Source organism: Spermophilus citellus, assembly GCF_964194105.1.
Source record: "Spermophilus citellus genome assembly, chromosome: 10".
Lineage (NCBI taxonomy): Eukaryota > Metazoa > Chordata > Mammalia > Rodentia > Sciuridae > Spermophilus > Spermophilus citellus.
In genome coordinates, this window is record NC_138197.1 from 116,217,150 (window position 1) to 116,232,527 (window position 15,378).

Genomic DNA, 15,378 nt, shown 5'->3' on the forward strand with positions numbered 1-15,378 from the left:
CTAAAGTTATTTCTGATATAACAAATCATCAATGGAGAAAGTAAATGTAAAAAAACTAAATTTAATTTTTTCATACAGACTCTACAAGATACAAATCAGAAAAGCTGAAGGAAGTTTGAATAAAAGCTGGGTTAGAACTCTGGTAGCTCCAAAGAAAAAAATAATATGATAAAATACAAAGTACTTGCAAATGGTAAAAACACTATCCAAATAATCTGGCCTAAACATTGGACTTAGATGCTGTATGTATGAAATCATAATAAAGGAACAGTGAATATGTTACTAGAAATATTTAGAAGGTTTCAAGGAGTCTATTTTTCTAATATTAAGATTTTTGAGAATTAAGAAATAAACTTTATCTTAGCATGGCTTTCTTAAAACCCTGTATTATTTTATAGGCTCTAAACTTAGAAGGCTTAGATTTGAGTCCCAGCTATGTAAACTACCTAATGTTGAAAAACTTATTTAGTCTCACTTTTTCTTTTCTGTATAAGATATTGTAGAATATCTACTATTCAAGACTAGTAAGAATATTAAATTACCCAAGTCACTTGATAAATAGTAAAACACTATGTAACTATTAGTACTTGTCTCAAGTAAAAATGAAATCCTTCAGAAGTGAAAAATGCCTATAGAAAATCACCTTTAAAAAAAGAGAATCTGAAAACCAGAAGGAAACTTGAAGACCATCCAATTCACATGGTTCTTCTCATTTCTCTTCCACACAAGAGTTGTTATATAAGGTCTCCCATTCTGAGATAAATAAATACCTATAGTGCAGTAATGATGATTCAATCAGCACTTATGGATATCAAAAGCAGCTAAAACCCAGAGGATCTGGCTTGAAGTCCCAACTTTCTACTACTTGGTTACTGCGAGCAAATAATCTCTCTCTCTCCTTCAGCTATTGCTAATATAAAATTTAGAGATTATATCCTGTTGCCAGTCTCAAAGGGTTATGATAATTAAATGAGAAAAATGAGAATGTAAAATTAAATACAATCAAAATCTATTACTATGGCAGGTTATTGCAATGTTGAACAATTCCAGTAATTTTCTTAAATAGAAATATTTCAGCATTTAAAAGGTAAAACAGTGCTCAAGGAAACTAATCAAACTAAATATACGTGGATCTAAAAGGGAGAATTTATCCTACCACAATACAGACTTCCCCAAATTATTGTTAAAGAAAACTGTCAGAATTTCTTATTGTCTAAGAAAATAAAATAAAAATTTTGAAACTTCCATACAGTATTTACTTTTGCTGTATTTAGATAAAGTTTGAGCATGTCCCCACAGGGTTCATTGTTGAAATTTAATCCCCACTGAGGCATTAAGGTGGAAACCTAATATAACTATGGTTGTTAGAGATGGAGCCTTTGGAAAGTGGTTAAGGTTAGATAAGACCATCAGGGTAGTAGAATCTCCATGATTGAATCCTGGTGGCTTTATGAAATAACACCAGAAAAGAGACACAGACCCATACAACTACATCCTGTCTCTTGCCATGTGTGGTACCCCATACCACCCTGGGTCTCTCCCAACAAGACAGTCATCACCAGATGCAAGACCTGACTCTGGACTAGAATTAAAAGCTAAATAAACCTATTTTCTTTATAAAGTTACCCAGCCTCGAGAACTTCACTATAATAATGCAAAACAGAATAATACAACTTTCAAAGAGTAAAGAGAAAAAAACTTATGGAATCATCAACTCTATTTCCTTTTACTCTGATTCAAACCATTCAGAATTTCATTTGTTCTTTGGCTCAAATTTTATTGATATTTTAATAATATATGTGATATGAAATTATTATTATTTATCAGGAATATATGATGTAGTAAAAATTGCCAATTTAAAAAACTGATTTACTTACTGATCACTTATACTGTATAGTATTACCACTAATATCTATATCAGAAAAGGGTAATCTGTATGTTTATAAAACTGCCTTTGGCAAACAATAAGATCCTAACTAAATACTATATTTTAAGTTTTTTAATGTATTTATTTTATTAAATGTTTTATTAAATTTATTTTTAAATTTGAATTTTCTTATAAAGTTTTATTTGATTTGAGTTTTATGTCTTATTTAGCAATATAAACAAATAAACTGGTTGAGCTCAGATTTCTAGTGTGAAAATATAATTGTAAAATATAACTATATGTGATCAAGTACATGCCTATCAGTTTTACCAAATCATAAATATAATCAATAAATAGTCATTCATCTTTCTTATGCATAAGTAGTATGAATTAAATCAAATGTTTTTATCCAGTTTCATTAAGAACAAATTAAATTTCAGGTACTTTCTATAATATCTAAATTAGAAGGGTATACAGTATTAGAATACTAATTCAGTATTATTGTTTTTTTATTTTTATTGGTGTAAACTTCATATATTATTCAGAGGTATCAACAAATGAATATGTTAATTATACTTTGTTACTTGGCATGAAATATTATACTGATTGATGTCTGCAATATAATCCCTAAAGTCTTAAACATACATTAGCAATTTTTCTTATATCCAGCATTTGAAAAAAAAAGCAAATGCTGTAGGGGAATAGCTCAATGGTAGAGTTCATGCTTGGCATGTATGAAGCCATGGGTTCAATCCCCACCAGATACACCCATGAAATGTTTTAACATTCTAATGTAAATGTGATAGGACCACAGGAAAAATAATTCCATTTCCCAGGAGCAAAAAAAATATCAAATTAAATAATAATAATACAATTTAAATAATTTCAATATTTTACAGCTTTTTAAATTAATATATGTAAATTCTGGGGAAAATTGAAATTCTAAAAGTATTGATTTCACTTCTATATTTAATTTGCATTTATTTTCTTATAGCTATCAATACATTTCTGATTAATATGAAATGTCTTTCAAGAAGTTCTCTAAGAGTACTAAACAAAATTAAATTAATTGGGAAGTTCAATAATCAAATTTCTTTGCCTCAATAGCAAAATTCCCTATATTTAAATCACAACTAAATACTTGTTAGGAAACTACAAGGAACTTCAAAATAAATGCAAATCATCTTCATATGGAGGAAGGTTAGCCAATTGCTATTCAGAAGATAATTAAGGGATTCTCATTTGTAGTAGAAATACTTGACACGATGAGCCTTCCATATTTTAAAGAAAAAACTGATATGTCTCTATACTATCTATCAAAATAACTTTTTCTAACATTTGATGATAATAACTTTCTAATCTATATTATAAATAACCCAGGAAATCACCAATAGAGTACATTTCCTATTGTATCCAGATCTGGTTACTTGAAGACAAATTTGCCAATATGAAATAATGCATTTCAGGTACAAATTGCTGCTGTTAATTTGTGGATTAACTAGTGTGGAGAAACAAGGACTCTCAATAAAATGTACAAAATAGGAAGAACTGGGTTTAATTTACAGTAGGAAGGCCTTAAATTATATGTTGGGGGCAGTGGGAAAACCAGTAATTCAAAAGAAAAACCCACACTGCCTCTAACATTCATTCCTTCCAGCTCTGATTCCAAGAACTTTAGCCTAGAAATTATAATGTTTATGGAAGCATTGTAGAGCTCAGGGATACAAAGGTCAACTGTAACAAACATGAAAATTAATGTGTTTCTATGTTGTCTGCTAAGGTTTACTTGGAAAGAATACAACATAATCAAATACTAATTACTAATACTAAGTGAGAAAAGCAAAGGCAAAAAATAGAAATATCATCCTTCTCTGTCTCTGATGACATTCTTTTCTCCTTCATATATCTTTTTTTTACTTAAGCCAATATTAAAATTACTATTCCACGTGAACAAGTATGTTCCCTTGACGATAAGGGAAAGTAATCCAGAAATACATTATGTGATACAGAAAAACTAGAAAATTCACACACAAAGGACAGCTAATGTAAAGTATGAGTAAACACCTTGACTTTCGTAAGCAGCACTTAGGTTACAGATATAGCTCCTCCCCTTACTATATAAGTGGCCACTATGTCATTTATCCAAAAATGGCCTTGTTTCTCCATCTATAAAATGTGGGAGGTGAGTGGAATTAGGCAGAATAAATTATATCTACTTGTAAAAATACACAAATAATTTAAATATGCAAAATCAAGAAACATATGCTATACGTTAAAATTCAAATTTCAGAACAATAGCATCATAACAGATAACTTTGCCACAAGTAATACACAATACAGAATATCAAAAAAATGTTATAATTGCATGGAAAATGATGAATATATAGTGAATGTATTCAATACATTGAATTGAGGCCTATAAATATTAAGAAAATGGGTTAAGGTCATACAACTAACAGAGGGAGATAAAATTAGAATTTTCCTGCTTTTTCCAATGCCTATAGGATGACGCTAAGTAAAATCTTATATATTAAAAAGAAAGGTAAAGAAAATCTTCAGAGGAATATCTGTAATAAAAAGGATCTTAAAAGATAGCTGGTCAAATTTCCAATCTCTTCATGATATTTTTTTTTAGTATATATTTTTTAGTTGTAGTTGGACACATTACCCTTATTTATTTATTTTTATGTGATGCTGATGATCCAACCCAGGGCTTCACACGTTCTAGGTGAGTATTCTACCGCAGAGCCACAACCCCAGCCATCTTTTTTTTTTTTTTGAGAGATAATTTTTTTTAATATTTATTTTTTAGTTTTCAGCGGACACAACATCTTTGTTTTGTATGTGGTGCTGAGGATCGAACCCAGGCATGCCAGGAGAGCGCGCTACAGCTTGAGCCACATCCCCAGCCCTATGATATTCTTAATGATTGCTATTCAGTTCCCTTAAATTATCTTCACTTTCTACATTGCCAATAGAAAAAAAAATGCAATGAGGGGAAAAAAACATATCTCAATGGCTAGAATTTCATATGGCTATCATGTACAAATCAATAATGTTTCCTAAACACTTCACTGAAAATCCATTTGGGAAAATAATGTTTTGAGAAGTGCTTATAATACCAATCTGAGAAAGAACAAGAAAAGTAGTAGAGTTCAAGTGATCAGGCCCAAGATATCCTGCTAATTATATTTGATAGAGTTGATCTTCCTAAATAGAATTAAGAAATATGGTACTACCTGAATCCACAATTAAGATAGCCAGCCAAGGAAGCCATCAGTAATCTGCCTTTGGCAAATTTAATTTGTCTTTGTTCCTGTTGACCCAGGTACAAAGAATAATAAATAATAATTTTCTCTTAAAAGAGATATGTAGACACATTTTCCATTCTACATAAGGTTAAAAAAAAAAAGACCCAGCTCCATACTTTGCCTCCCAAACATTCTAAGTTAGATGGTATAAGATAACATAATATAAAAAGGGAGTGGATGAAAAGAAATTTATTTGGGGAATTCCAATACTCATCCAAATAAAAAACATTAAGTTTATAATATTTTATTAAATAGCTGATTCTTTAAACACACTGATAATGTTAGATTTACTCAATAAGTATAAAGAATAAAATTTCATGATGATAAATCATGACCAAAAAAAAAGTATATTTCTTGCAGTGAGGAGTTTTATGACCATTAAGTTTAAAATTAAGTAAAACTAAGTTATTTGTGTCTTAAATCACAGAATAAAACAAATGTTCTAGGATGGAAAACAAAAACTAACTACATTTTTAAAGCAGTAATTACCACATTCAAAACACTAAAGAGAAAAACAATAATCCAGAGCTCAAAAAAATAACTTGGCTCATTCGTGAAAAGGAAAAATAGGGAGGAGGGAAAAATACATTAAGAGGGACATTTTTCTTCTAGTGGAAATGAAAGGAAAATCTGAATCATTCAGAAGACTAAACCATTAGGTTACCTGGCTAAAATACTGCATATAAAGTGGTGCTCATAGTTACACATTCCTTCATTCCCCAAATATACTATCACATTATTTGAAACATAATTCCATAAGTTTAAAAAAGTTTAGAGTTGAGAAGTTTAAAACCAGAAAGATGATCATTGGTGACAAAGAGAAAGAATTTAAGAAAACATGAAGGATTTTTAAAGTGAAAAAAATCACTGAAAATATAAGACCTTATAAGAGCAGGAATCTATTAAGATTTCCCTCCTAGTGAATATTTGGTGGGTGAGTACAGATAGATACCAAAAGAGACAGGAGGGTCCATGTTTGTATAAATATATCAAATATATACTGTCATGCATAACTAAAAAAAAGAATTAATTTTTTTAATTTTTTAAATAAACTAAATGGAGCTTCCAAGGGGGCAAAAAGAGGTAGAAAGGTGTTATCAAGTGGTTGTATCCTTTTCTTTCCCCAAAGCTACAATGAATAATATGGTTATGTCACTTCTTCCATTCTCCCTACATGATATTTAACTATTTCACCATTTCTTTCAGTTTATACTGTGCACAAAATCATTCTCAACAACATTCCTACCAAGTTTAACTTGTCATCTGGTGCCTCTCCAAATTCACCTAATAGTGGTCTCATGACAGTACAGAAAGACACCATCAGATGTAATTAACTTCATTACATGTAACTTAATACCCAGGATTCCAGTCCAAATAAGTGACACTTACTTATGTCCATTTAAGGCTGCATGGTGTAAAGCAGTGTAACCGGAACTGTCAGTGCAGTTCACATTGGGGCCTCTCCAGATGCTGCAAATAAAGCACAAGCGCAGAGTTAACAGTTAAGCAGAATCGTGCTTTGAAAAACAAAAAGAAGCCTGATAGTTTCACAGTCAGCATCATGTTGTATATGAAAATTTTAGTCACGTAGAAAATGATTGCCATATTTCATGTTTCTTCTCAAAATAACTTCATTTGTTTGATTCAGGGAAATTAATAGGAAATATAACTATTCTGGAAATTATTAGTGAATGTGTGGTCACTGCCATGCATTGAAGTTTGGATACAAAAATTCCCTATTACTTTCTATTATTATTCATATATTATGTTCAGATACTATAATCTCTACCAATGAATAAAGATTTATGACACCTGCCTCCTCCTCATTAACATACTCATTCTGATTTATGTAAGTTATAACATATTTTTGCATTATGGGAAGAATATAAACTCTTCTTGCTGTTCTACTGCTACCAAGAAAATATATTCAATATTTCACACTTAAAAATAAAACTGAAGATATGGACTATTATAAACCATAAGATGATCCCATCAATTTTGCAGTTATCATTGATTCTGCTATATGATATATTCTGGAGATAGCATGTAACTATATAAAAGAGTCCATTTTAACCTTGGTCACTATAATTAAAGAAATTATTTTTAGCTTTTGGAAAAACAAGGCATTAAAAGACACTTCTCTAAAGCAGACAAAATTTGACTAATGTTTATGATACTAAAATTATCCAAGATACTATCAAATGACAAAAATTCACAAAATATTTATTGCACATCAATTGTTGGTCACATATTAAGATAGGCACTGAGAGCATAAAATTATAGCTCAACGTCCTTCTTTATAAGACTATAGTCTGATGGAGAAGACAGACATTAAACTAATAACTAAAAAGTACTAAGATAATTAAAGGGCCAGAAAGCACACAAGCCCAATTCTGAGAAGTGAATGAATAGCTATCCCAAATAAGAAATCATGATAGAATTAAACTAAGGTAGAACAATGAGAATGAGTAGACTGTTAAGACTCAATTTAAAAAAAAAAAAAAAAGAATAAGACAAGAGGTTTCGGGGAGCAATAGTCCAAAACGACTCAGACTTCAGGCTTTGTTGACTAAAAGGAAAAGGAAAATATTAGCTAAGATGTGAAATGGAAAAAAAAGAAGCAGATTTTCTGGTTACAGGACAATGAAGGAGGAAACAATGACTCTTATTTTGGAGACATTAAATTTTTACTATCTGACATAATAATAAAGGATTTCCAGAAGGCTATGAAACTATACAGTAATTAGAAATACGGTTTTCAAATTACACTACCTGAGTTCAAAATCTGTCCGTTACTTGTTGGAAGTAGCCCAGGAATAAAGAACTAACCCTCTCTGAAACTCAGTTCCTCATTTGAAAAATGGAGATAATAATTACAAATTATATTATTACCTTATAGTGTTGTTTTCAGGAACAAATGAATCAATATCTACAAAGCTCATAGTGAAGTACTAGAACACAATACTAGCATGTATTATTAAAATGTAAATAGTTAAAATGTAAAAGCATATTAAAAACAAACAGGAATCAAAACAAAGCTGAATGGCTGGACAGAGAGTGTAGTTTAGTGGTGGAGTGCTTAGTTAGCATGGACAAGGGCCAAAGGAGGGAGGGAGAGAGTAAAGTAGGGAGCAGTGAAGGGAAGGAGGAAAAAAGCAGAATAATTTTATTAATATTAGACAAACTAGATTCAGAGCAAAGCTATTACATGGGGGTAGAGAGGATCATTTCATAAATGGGCAAAAATATTAAAACAATAAAATAATCCAAACATTTTTGGCATAGAGTAAAACTTCAAAACAATGAATCATGCTGGCATGGTAGCCCACACCTGTAATCCTCATGGCTTGGTAGGCTAAGGCAGAAGGATGCAAGTTCAAAGCCAACCTTCACAACTTAGAGAAGCCCAAAGCAACTCAGCAAAACTCTTGTCTCAAAATAAAATATTAAAAAGAGCTGGGGGCGCTGGGGTTGTGGCTCAGTGGTAGAGAACTTGTCTCACCTGCGTGAGGCACTGGGTTCAATCCTCAGCACCACATAAATAAATAAAAGATATTGTGCCATCTACATCAACATCTGGGGATATGGCCCAGTGCTTAAGTACCCTTGGGTTCCATCCCTGGTATCCAAAAAAAAAAAGAAAGAAAAAAAAATATATATATATGTATATTTGTATATATGTGTATATATACACACACACACACACACACACACACACACACATATGAATCAAACGGATAAACTGCCAATATCCACATGTTTTAAGATTTAAATATCTCCTCTCTCAATAATTGATAAAACAAGTAAACAGAAAAATCAACAATGGAATATAAGGCTTGAATAAATACTATCAACCAATTTGCCCTAACTGAAATGTATTCAACACTGTACAGTTAAGATATGTTGTCCCCCAGAAAGCTCACGTATGAGACAATGCAAGAAGGTTTGGAGGAGAAATGATTGGGTCGTAGCCTTAACCTAATCAGTGAATTGATCCAGATGGGATTAACTGAGTGGTAACTGGAGGCAGGTGGGGTATGGCTGGAGGAAGTGGTTCATTAGGGGCATGAATATGGGATACATATATTTTGTATCTGGTGAGTGAAGTCTGCTTTCTGATCACCATGTGAGCTACTTCCCTCTGCCACAATGCCACCATGATGTTCCACCTCACCTTGTGCCCCAAGGAATGGAGAGGGCCTTCTATGGACTAAAACCTCTGAAACTATGAGCCATCAAATGAACTTTTCCTCCTCTAAAATTGTTCTGGTCTGATCCTTTAATCACAGCAGTGAAAAATCTGACTAAAACAAACACTGTACCAATAACAGCAGAATACACATTCTTTCAAAAAAGCTCAGGACATTTACCAAAATATAGCATCTTGTAGATCATAAAACAAGTCCCAATATATTTAAAATCATTAAAATCACATAAAATATATACTCTGACTCCAGGGGAATTAAATTATAAATCAGTAACTAATTAGAAATCATCAATATTGGAAACTAAACATAAGTCAAAGAAGATATCAAAAAGAAAAATAAAAAATATTTTGAACTAAAAGAAAGTAAATACAATATATCAAAACTTTTTAGGGCTGGGGTTGCACCTTAGTGGTAGAGCCTAGCACATGTGAGATTCAATCCTCAGCACCACATAAAAACAAATAAATAAACAATAAAAATATTGTGCCCATGTACAACTAAATTTTTTTTAAAAAACTCTTTAGATGCACCTAAAGCAGTACCTAAAACTACAATGACAAATATTAGATCATAAGGAACATCTTAAATCAGTAACCTTAGCTCCCACTTTAAGAACAGAAAAAGAATTAATCCCTGTTAAACAAAATTAAGAAAAAGGATAATAAGTACCAGAGTAGAAATTAAGAAATGGAAAACAGGAGCCAGGCATGGTGGTTCACACCTGTAATTCCAGCAGCTCAGAAGGGCAGCTTCAGCAAATTAGTGAAGCCCTATGCAAATTAGCAAGAACCAGTCTCAAAATCTAAAATAAAAGGACTGGGGATGTATCTCAATAGTCAAGTGCCCTTGGTTCAATCCCCAGTACCAAAAAAAAAAAAAAAAAACAGAAAAAAACAATTAAATAAACAAAAGACTCTTAAACATTCTATAAAAAATCAATAAATCTATAACAAAACTAATCAAGAAAAATTTATTGAAGGCATACATTGACCAACATCAAGAAGAAAGGAATAATATCATAATATACTCTACAGATATTAAATGGATAGCAGAATATTGTTAAAATACCAATAAACAGGAAAACACATGAAATGAAAAAGTTCCTTGAAAGATACAAGATACTGCCCAAACTCACTTAAAAAGAAATAGATAACCTGCATAGCCCTAAATCTATTAAAGAATGTGAACTTATACTTAAAAATACTCTCCACTGTTAAAACTGGATTTGGAATGTCCCTCAAAGGCTCATATGTAGAAGGCTTAGTCCCCAGTGCAGCAATGTTTGAAGTGGAGGTGGAGATTTGGGGAAGTGATTGGATCATGAGGGCTCTGATTACATCAGTAATTTAATCCACTGGGGTATTTGAAATTGAATGGACTATTGAGAAGTGGTAGAAACTATGTGAGGTGGAACCTAGTTAGAGAGAGTGAGAACTATCTCTTATATTCTACCCAATCCTCTTTGTTTCCCAGTTGTAATGAGGTGAGCAGCTTTCCTCTACTATACCCTTCTGCCATGATGTTGTGCCTTGCCTCAGGCCCAAAACAATGATGAAGTCACCTGCCAGATACACCCACAAAGCAAATTAAAATTTCCCAGGAAGATCTGGCTTCAATAGGGAATTCTGACACATGCGTAAAAGGAAATAACACCAAATTCATTCCAACATATTGAAGAGACATAAAGACTGCCTAGGAGATCCAACATGGCTGCCGGCGAGGAAGCAGCAATTCCAATGTCTCCACATTAACGGGATCAGAAAGACCCATTGGAACAGCGGCAGTCTACCTACTGAGGAACTTCTAGCAAAATTCCGTGAAGAGGGGACCTGCCGGGAATTGGTAGGTTTATTAGAAGTGTCAGTTTGTCCCAGACAAGTGGATCTTGGCCGGCCACGCGGGCGCGGAGGTCCAGTCCCGCAGCCACCAGCCGCTTCAGAAAGCGGCCGTCGGCCCCGAGCAGCGCGGCCCGCCCGAACCCGCAGACGGCACCCGCCACCTCGCCGTCCCGAGAGGCCCCGCTCTCGCTCAGCGAACGGCCACTCCACCCGCCCGGATCTTAGCCATGCGGCCGCAGCTGCCCGGCTCTACCGGCAGCCCGGCGCAGAGAGAAGTGTCTCCACCTGGCCGAGCAGATAGCCCGTGCCCTCCCGGCTCAACTAACAGCCCTGCCCACCCGGCAAATGGCTCCCCCCCCGAGACAGTGTGAAGGGAATATAACCAACCCTTTACGAAATAGCGAACTGGGAACTAAAACCAGAGATTGTGTCAGACCAGAGACAAGCCAGTTCCACCCCTCCCTTCGGACACTCTGGCAAGGAGCCAGGGGCCCGCCATAGCAGAGAGGGGAAGTCACAAAAGTTCGGCCAAAGAGATTCCTTCCCAGCGGAATCTACTTTAGCAGGTGTGTGACTCCCACCCACATCAGATACAAACAACTGGGAAACTTCAAAATCTCTCCGTGGGCGTGACCCTAAGGGCCAAAGGACTCTCGACCCCCAACTCCCCCTACTGCCAGTGACGAGGGCGTGACTGTAGGGGCAGAGGGAAGCAGAGAAGACTCCCCACCCCCAAATCCCCCAACCGCGAACTGAGAGGGTGTGACGGTAGGGGCGGAGGGAAACAGAGGACACTCCAGACCCCCAACTCCTCCTACCGCCAGCAGTGTGGTTGTGACTGTAGGGGCTGAGGGAAGTAGAGGGGATCCTCGACCCCCAACTCCTATTACCACCAGCAGCGACACCAATGGTCTTAGCTGCCAGATTCCGAAGGTGTGCCCACCAAAGGGGTCCGGAAAAATTAAACAATTGACTCCCAGACTACAGCTCCACAACACTGGGGCTTAGATGAATGACAACGAGAGTGCTCAGTAGTTAGGGAAATAGAGCACTCGGTGGGGCTGAAAGTGTAACCAAATCCTTGGTGAACTGCCTACGGTGAGCAGGACCTGGCTGGCTGGCAGGAGGAAGGGGAGGAGGGACCGTAGAAGTGAAACAGCTCTGGACCAACAGGATTGAGAGACTCCCAGGAACCGCCTTACAGGGATTGCTGTTGACACATTGAGGGCAAAACTCAGCCCAGAGGGCACAGCTTTGCCTAAGGGAAGAGAAGAAAATGGATCTCTAAGACCGAATTTTATTTCCTATTTCATTTTAACTTTTTCTCTCCCTTTTCCCTCTCTCTCTCCCCTCCAAGTTTTACGGCTCTTTCCATTCTCCTCTATGCTATCTATCTCCCTCTCCTTCTTTCTTTTCAAGAGCACCTACCTTCCCCTTCCCCCCAACTTTCATCCCAAGCACTACGTCCTCCATTTCGCGTAACTGTCTAAATACAAATAGGTGTGCGCCCTTCCCCCGCGCCTGCAAGGTAGCCGGACCTGCAACCCACCAGCAGGTCAGGCCCAGCAACCTGGGAGTGGCAGAGCCGCCCCACGCGCCTGCAAGGTAGGCACACCTGCTACCAACCAGCAGAACAGGCCCAGCGGCCTGCCAATGTGGTAGGCACAGCGCCCCAATTGGAGGAGGAGCAGAGCCCCTGCCCGCGCCTGCGCGGGAGACTTTGCAACTATACAAGAGTAATACAAATATATAGGGGGAAAATTCAACAACACAACAGTCTCAGTAAGCAGAAAGAAACGCGAACAGTATGAAGAGACAAGGAAAGAAAGGACCACAAGCAATGCAGGTCAACTCAACGTTAGAAGAGGTAATTTCTGCAGCAGATGGAATGTCAGATAAAGAATTCAGGAGATACATGCTTCAGATGATCTGGAGTCTCAAGGAAGGCATTAGACAGCAAAATCAGACAATGAAAGATCTCTTCAACAATGAAATACATAAACAAATCCAGGAAGCAAAAGATCAACTATACAGGGAGATAGAAGTTATAAAAAACAAACAAACAGAAATCCTAGAAAGGCAGGAAGCAATAAACCAACTTAAAAACTCAATTGAGAATACTACCAACAGAGTAGAACACTTAGAAGATAGAACATCAGACAATGAATACAAAGTATTTCAACTTGAAAGAACATAGACAGCTCAGCAAGACAGTTAAGAAACCATGAGCAGAACATCCAAGAGATATGGGATAACATAAAGAGACCAAACTTAAGAGTCACTGGGATACAGGAAGGCATGGAGGTCCATACCAAAGGAATAAACAATCTATTCAATGAAATAATACGAGAAAACTTCCCAGACTTGAAGAATGAGACAGAATCCCAAATCCTAGAAGCCTACAGGACGCCGAATGTGCATAATCATAAGAGATCCACACCTAGACACATTATAATGAAGATGCCCAACATACAGAATAAGGAGAGAATTTTAAAAGCTACAAGAGAAAGGAAGCAGATTACATTTAGGGGTAAACCAATCAGGATAACAGCTGATCTCTCAACACAGACTCTGAAAGCTAGAAGATCCTGGAATAACATATTTCAAACACTGAAAGAAAATTGGTTCCAAGCAAGAATTGTGTATCCAGCAAAATTGAACTTCAAGATGGAAGATGAAATTAAAACCTTCCACGATAAACAAAAGTTAAAAGAATTTGCAGCTAGAAAACCATCTCTCAAAAAATCCTCAGCAAAATATTACAGGAAGAGGAAATGGAAAATAACAATGAAAACCAACAGTGGGAGGTAGGACAGTAAAGGGGGGAAAATAATCAAAGAGGAAAACAAACCATATTCAGTAACATAAATAAACAAATATGGCTGGAAGGATAACCCATATCTCAATAATAACCCTAAATGTTAATGGCTTAAACTCACCAATTAAGAGACACAGGCTAGTAGAATGGATCACAAAACATGACCCAACAATATGCTGCCTACAGGAGACGCATTTGATAGGAAAAGACATACATAGACTGAAGGTGAAAGGTTGGGAAAAATCAGATCACTCATATGGACTTCGGAAACAAGCAGGAGTGTCCATACTCATATCTAATAAAATAGATTTCAAGCCAAAGTTAATCAAAAGGGATAAAGAGGGACACTACATACTGCTCAAGGGAACCATACACCAACAAGACATAACAATCATAAATATATATGCCCCAAACAATGGTGCAGCTATGTTCATCAAACATACTCTTCTCAAGTTCAAGAGTCTAATAGACCACCATACAATAATCATGGGAGACTTCAACACACCTCTCTCACCACTGGACAGATCTTCCAAACAAAAGTTGAATAAGGAAACTATAGAACTCAATAACACAATTAACAACCTAGACTTAATGACATATATAGAATATACCACCCAACATCAAGCACTTACACTTTTTTCTCAGCAGCACATGGATCCTTCTCAAAAACAGATCATATATTATGTCACAGGGCAACTCTTAGACAATATAAAGGAGTAGAGATAATACCATGCATCTTATCTGACCATAATGGAATGAAACTGAAAATCAATGATAAAAGAAGGAAGGAAAAATCATGCATCACTTGGAGAATGAACAATAGGTTACTGAATGATCAATGGGTTATAGAAGACATTAAGGAGGAAATTAAAAAATTCTTAGAGATAAATGAAAACACAGACACAACATATCGGAATCTATGGGACACAATGAAAGCAGTTCTAAGAGGAAAATTCATTGCATGGAGTTCATTCCTTAAAAAAAGAAAAAACCAACAAATAAATGATCTCATACTTCATCTCAAAATCCTAGAAAAAGAAGAGCAAAATAACAGCAAAAGAAGTAGAAGGCAAGAAATAATTAAAATCAGAGCTGAAATTAATGAAATTGAAACAAAAGAAACAATTGAAAAAATTGATAAAACTAAAAGTTGGTTCTTTGAAAAAATAAATAAGATCGAAAGACCCTTAGCCATGCTAAAGAAGAGAAGAAGAGAGAGAACTCAAATTACTAGCATACAGGATGAAAAAGGCAATATCACAACAGACACTTCAGAAATACAGAAGATAATCAGAAATTATTTTGAATCCTTAAACTCCAATAAAATAGAAGATAG

The 15,378-nt window shown here is 35.4% G+C and overlaps 1 protein-coding gene across 9 annotated transcripts in view; it reads right to left on the reverse strand.

Moving 5' to 3' along the window:
• ANKS1B (ankyrin repeat and sterile alpha motif domain containing 1B) overlaps positions 1-15,378 on the reverse strand; it is a gene marked incomplete at its 5' end in the record, with an annotated part of 1,127,620 nt that overhangs the window by 948,804 nt on the left and 163,438 nt on the right. For all 9 annotated transcript variants that reach the window (XM_081311098.1, XM_081311097.1, XM_081311094.1 and 6 more), the window contains one exon: positions 6,568-6,648. In XM_081311098.1, the coding sequence (XP_081167224.1) occupies positions 6,568-6,648 (81 nt within the window). The remainder of the gene's footprint in view (positions 1-6,567; positions 6,649-15,378) is intronic.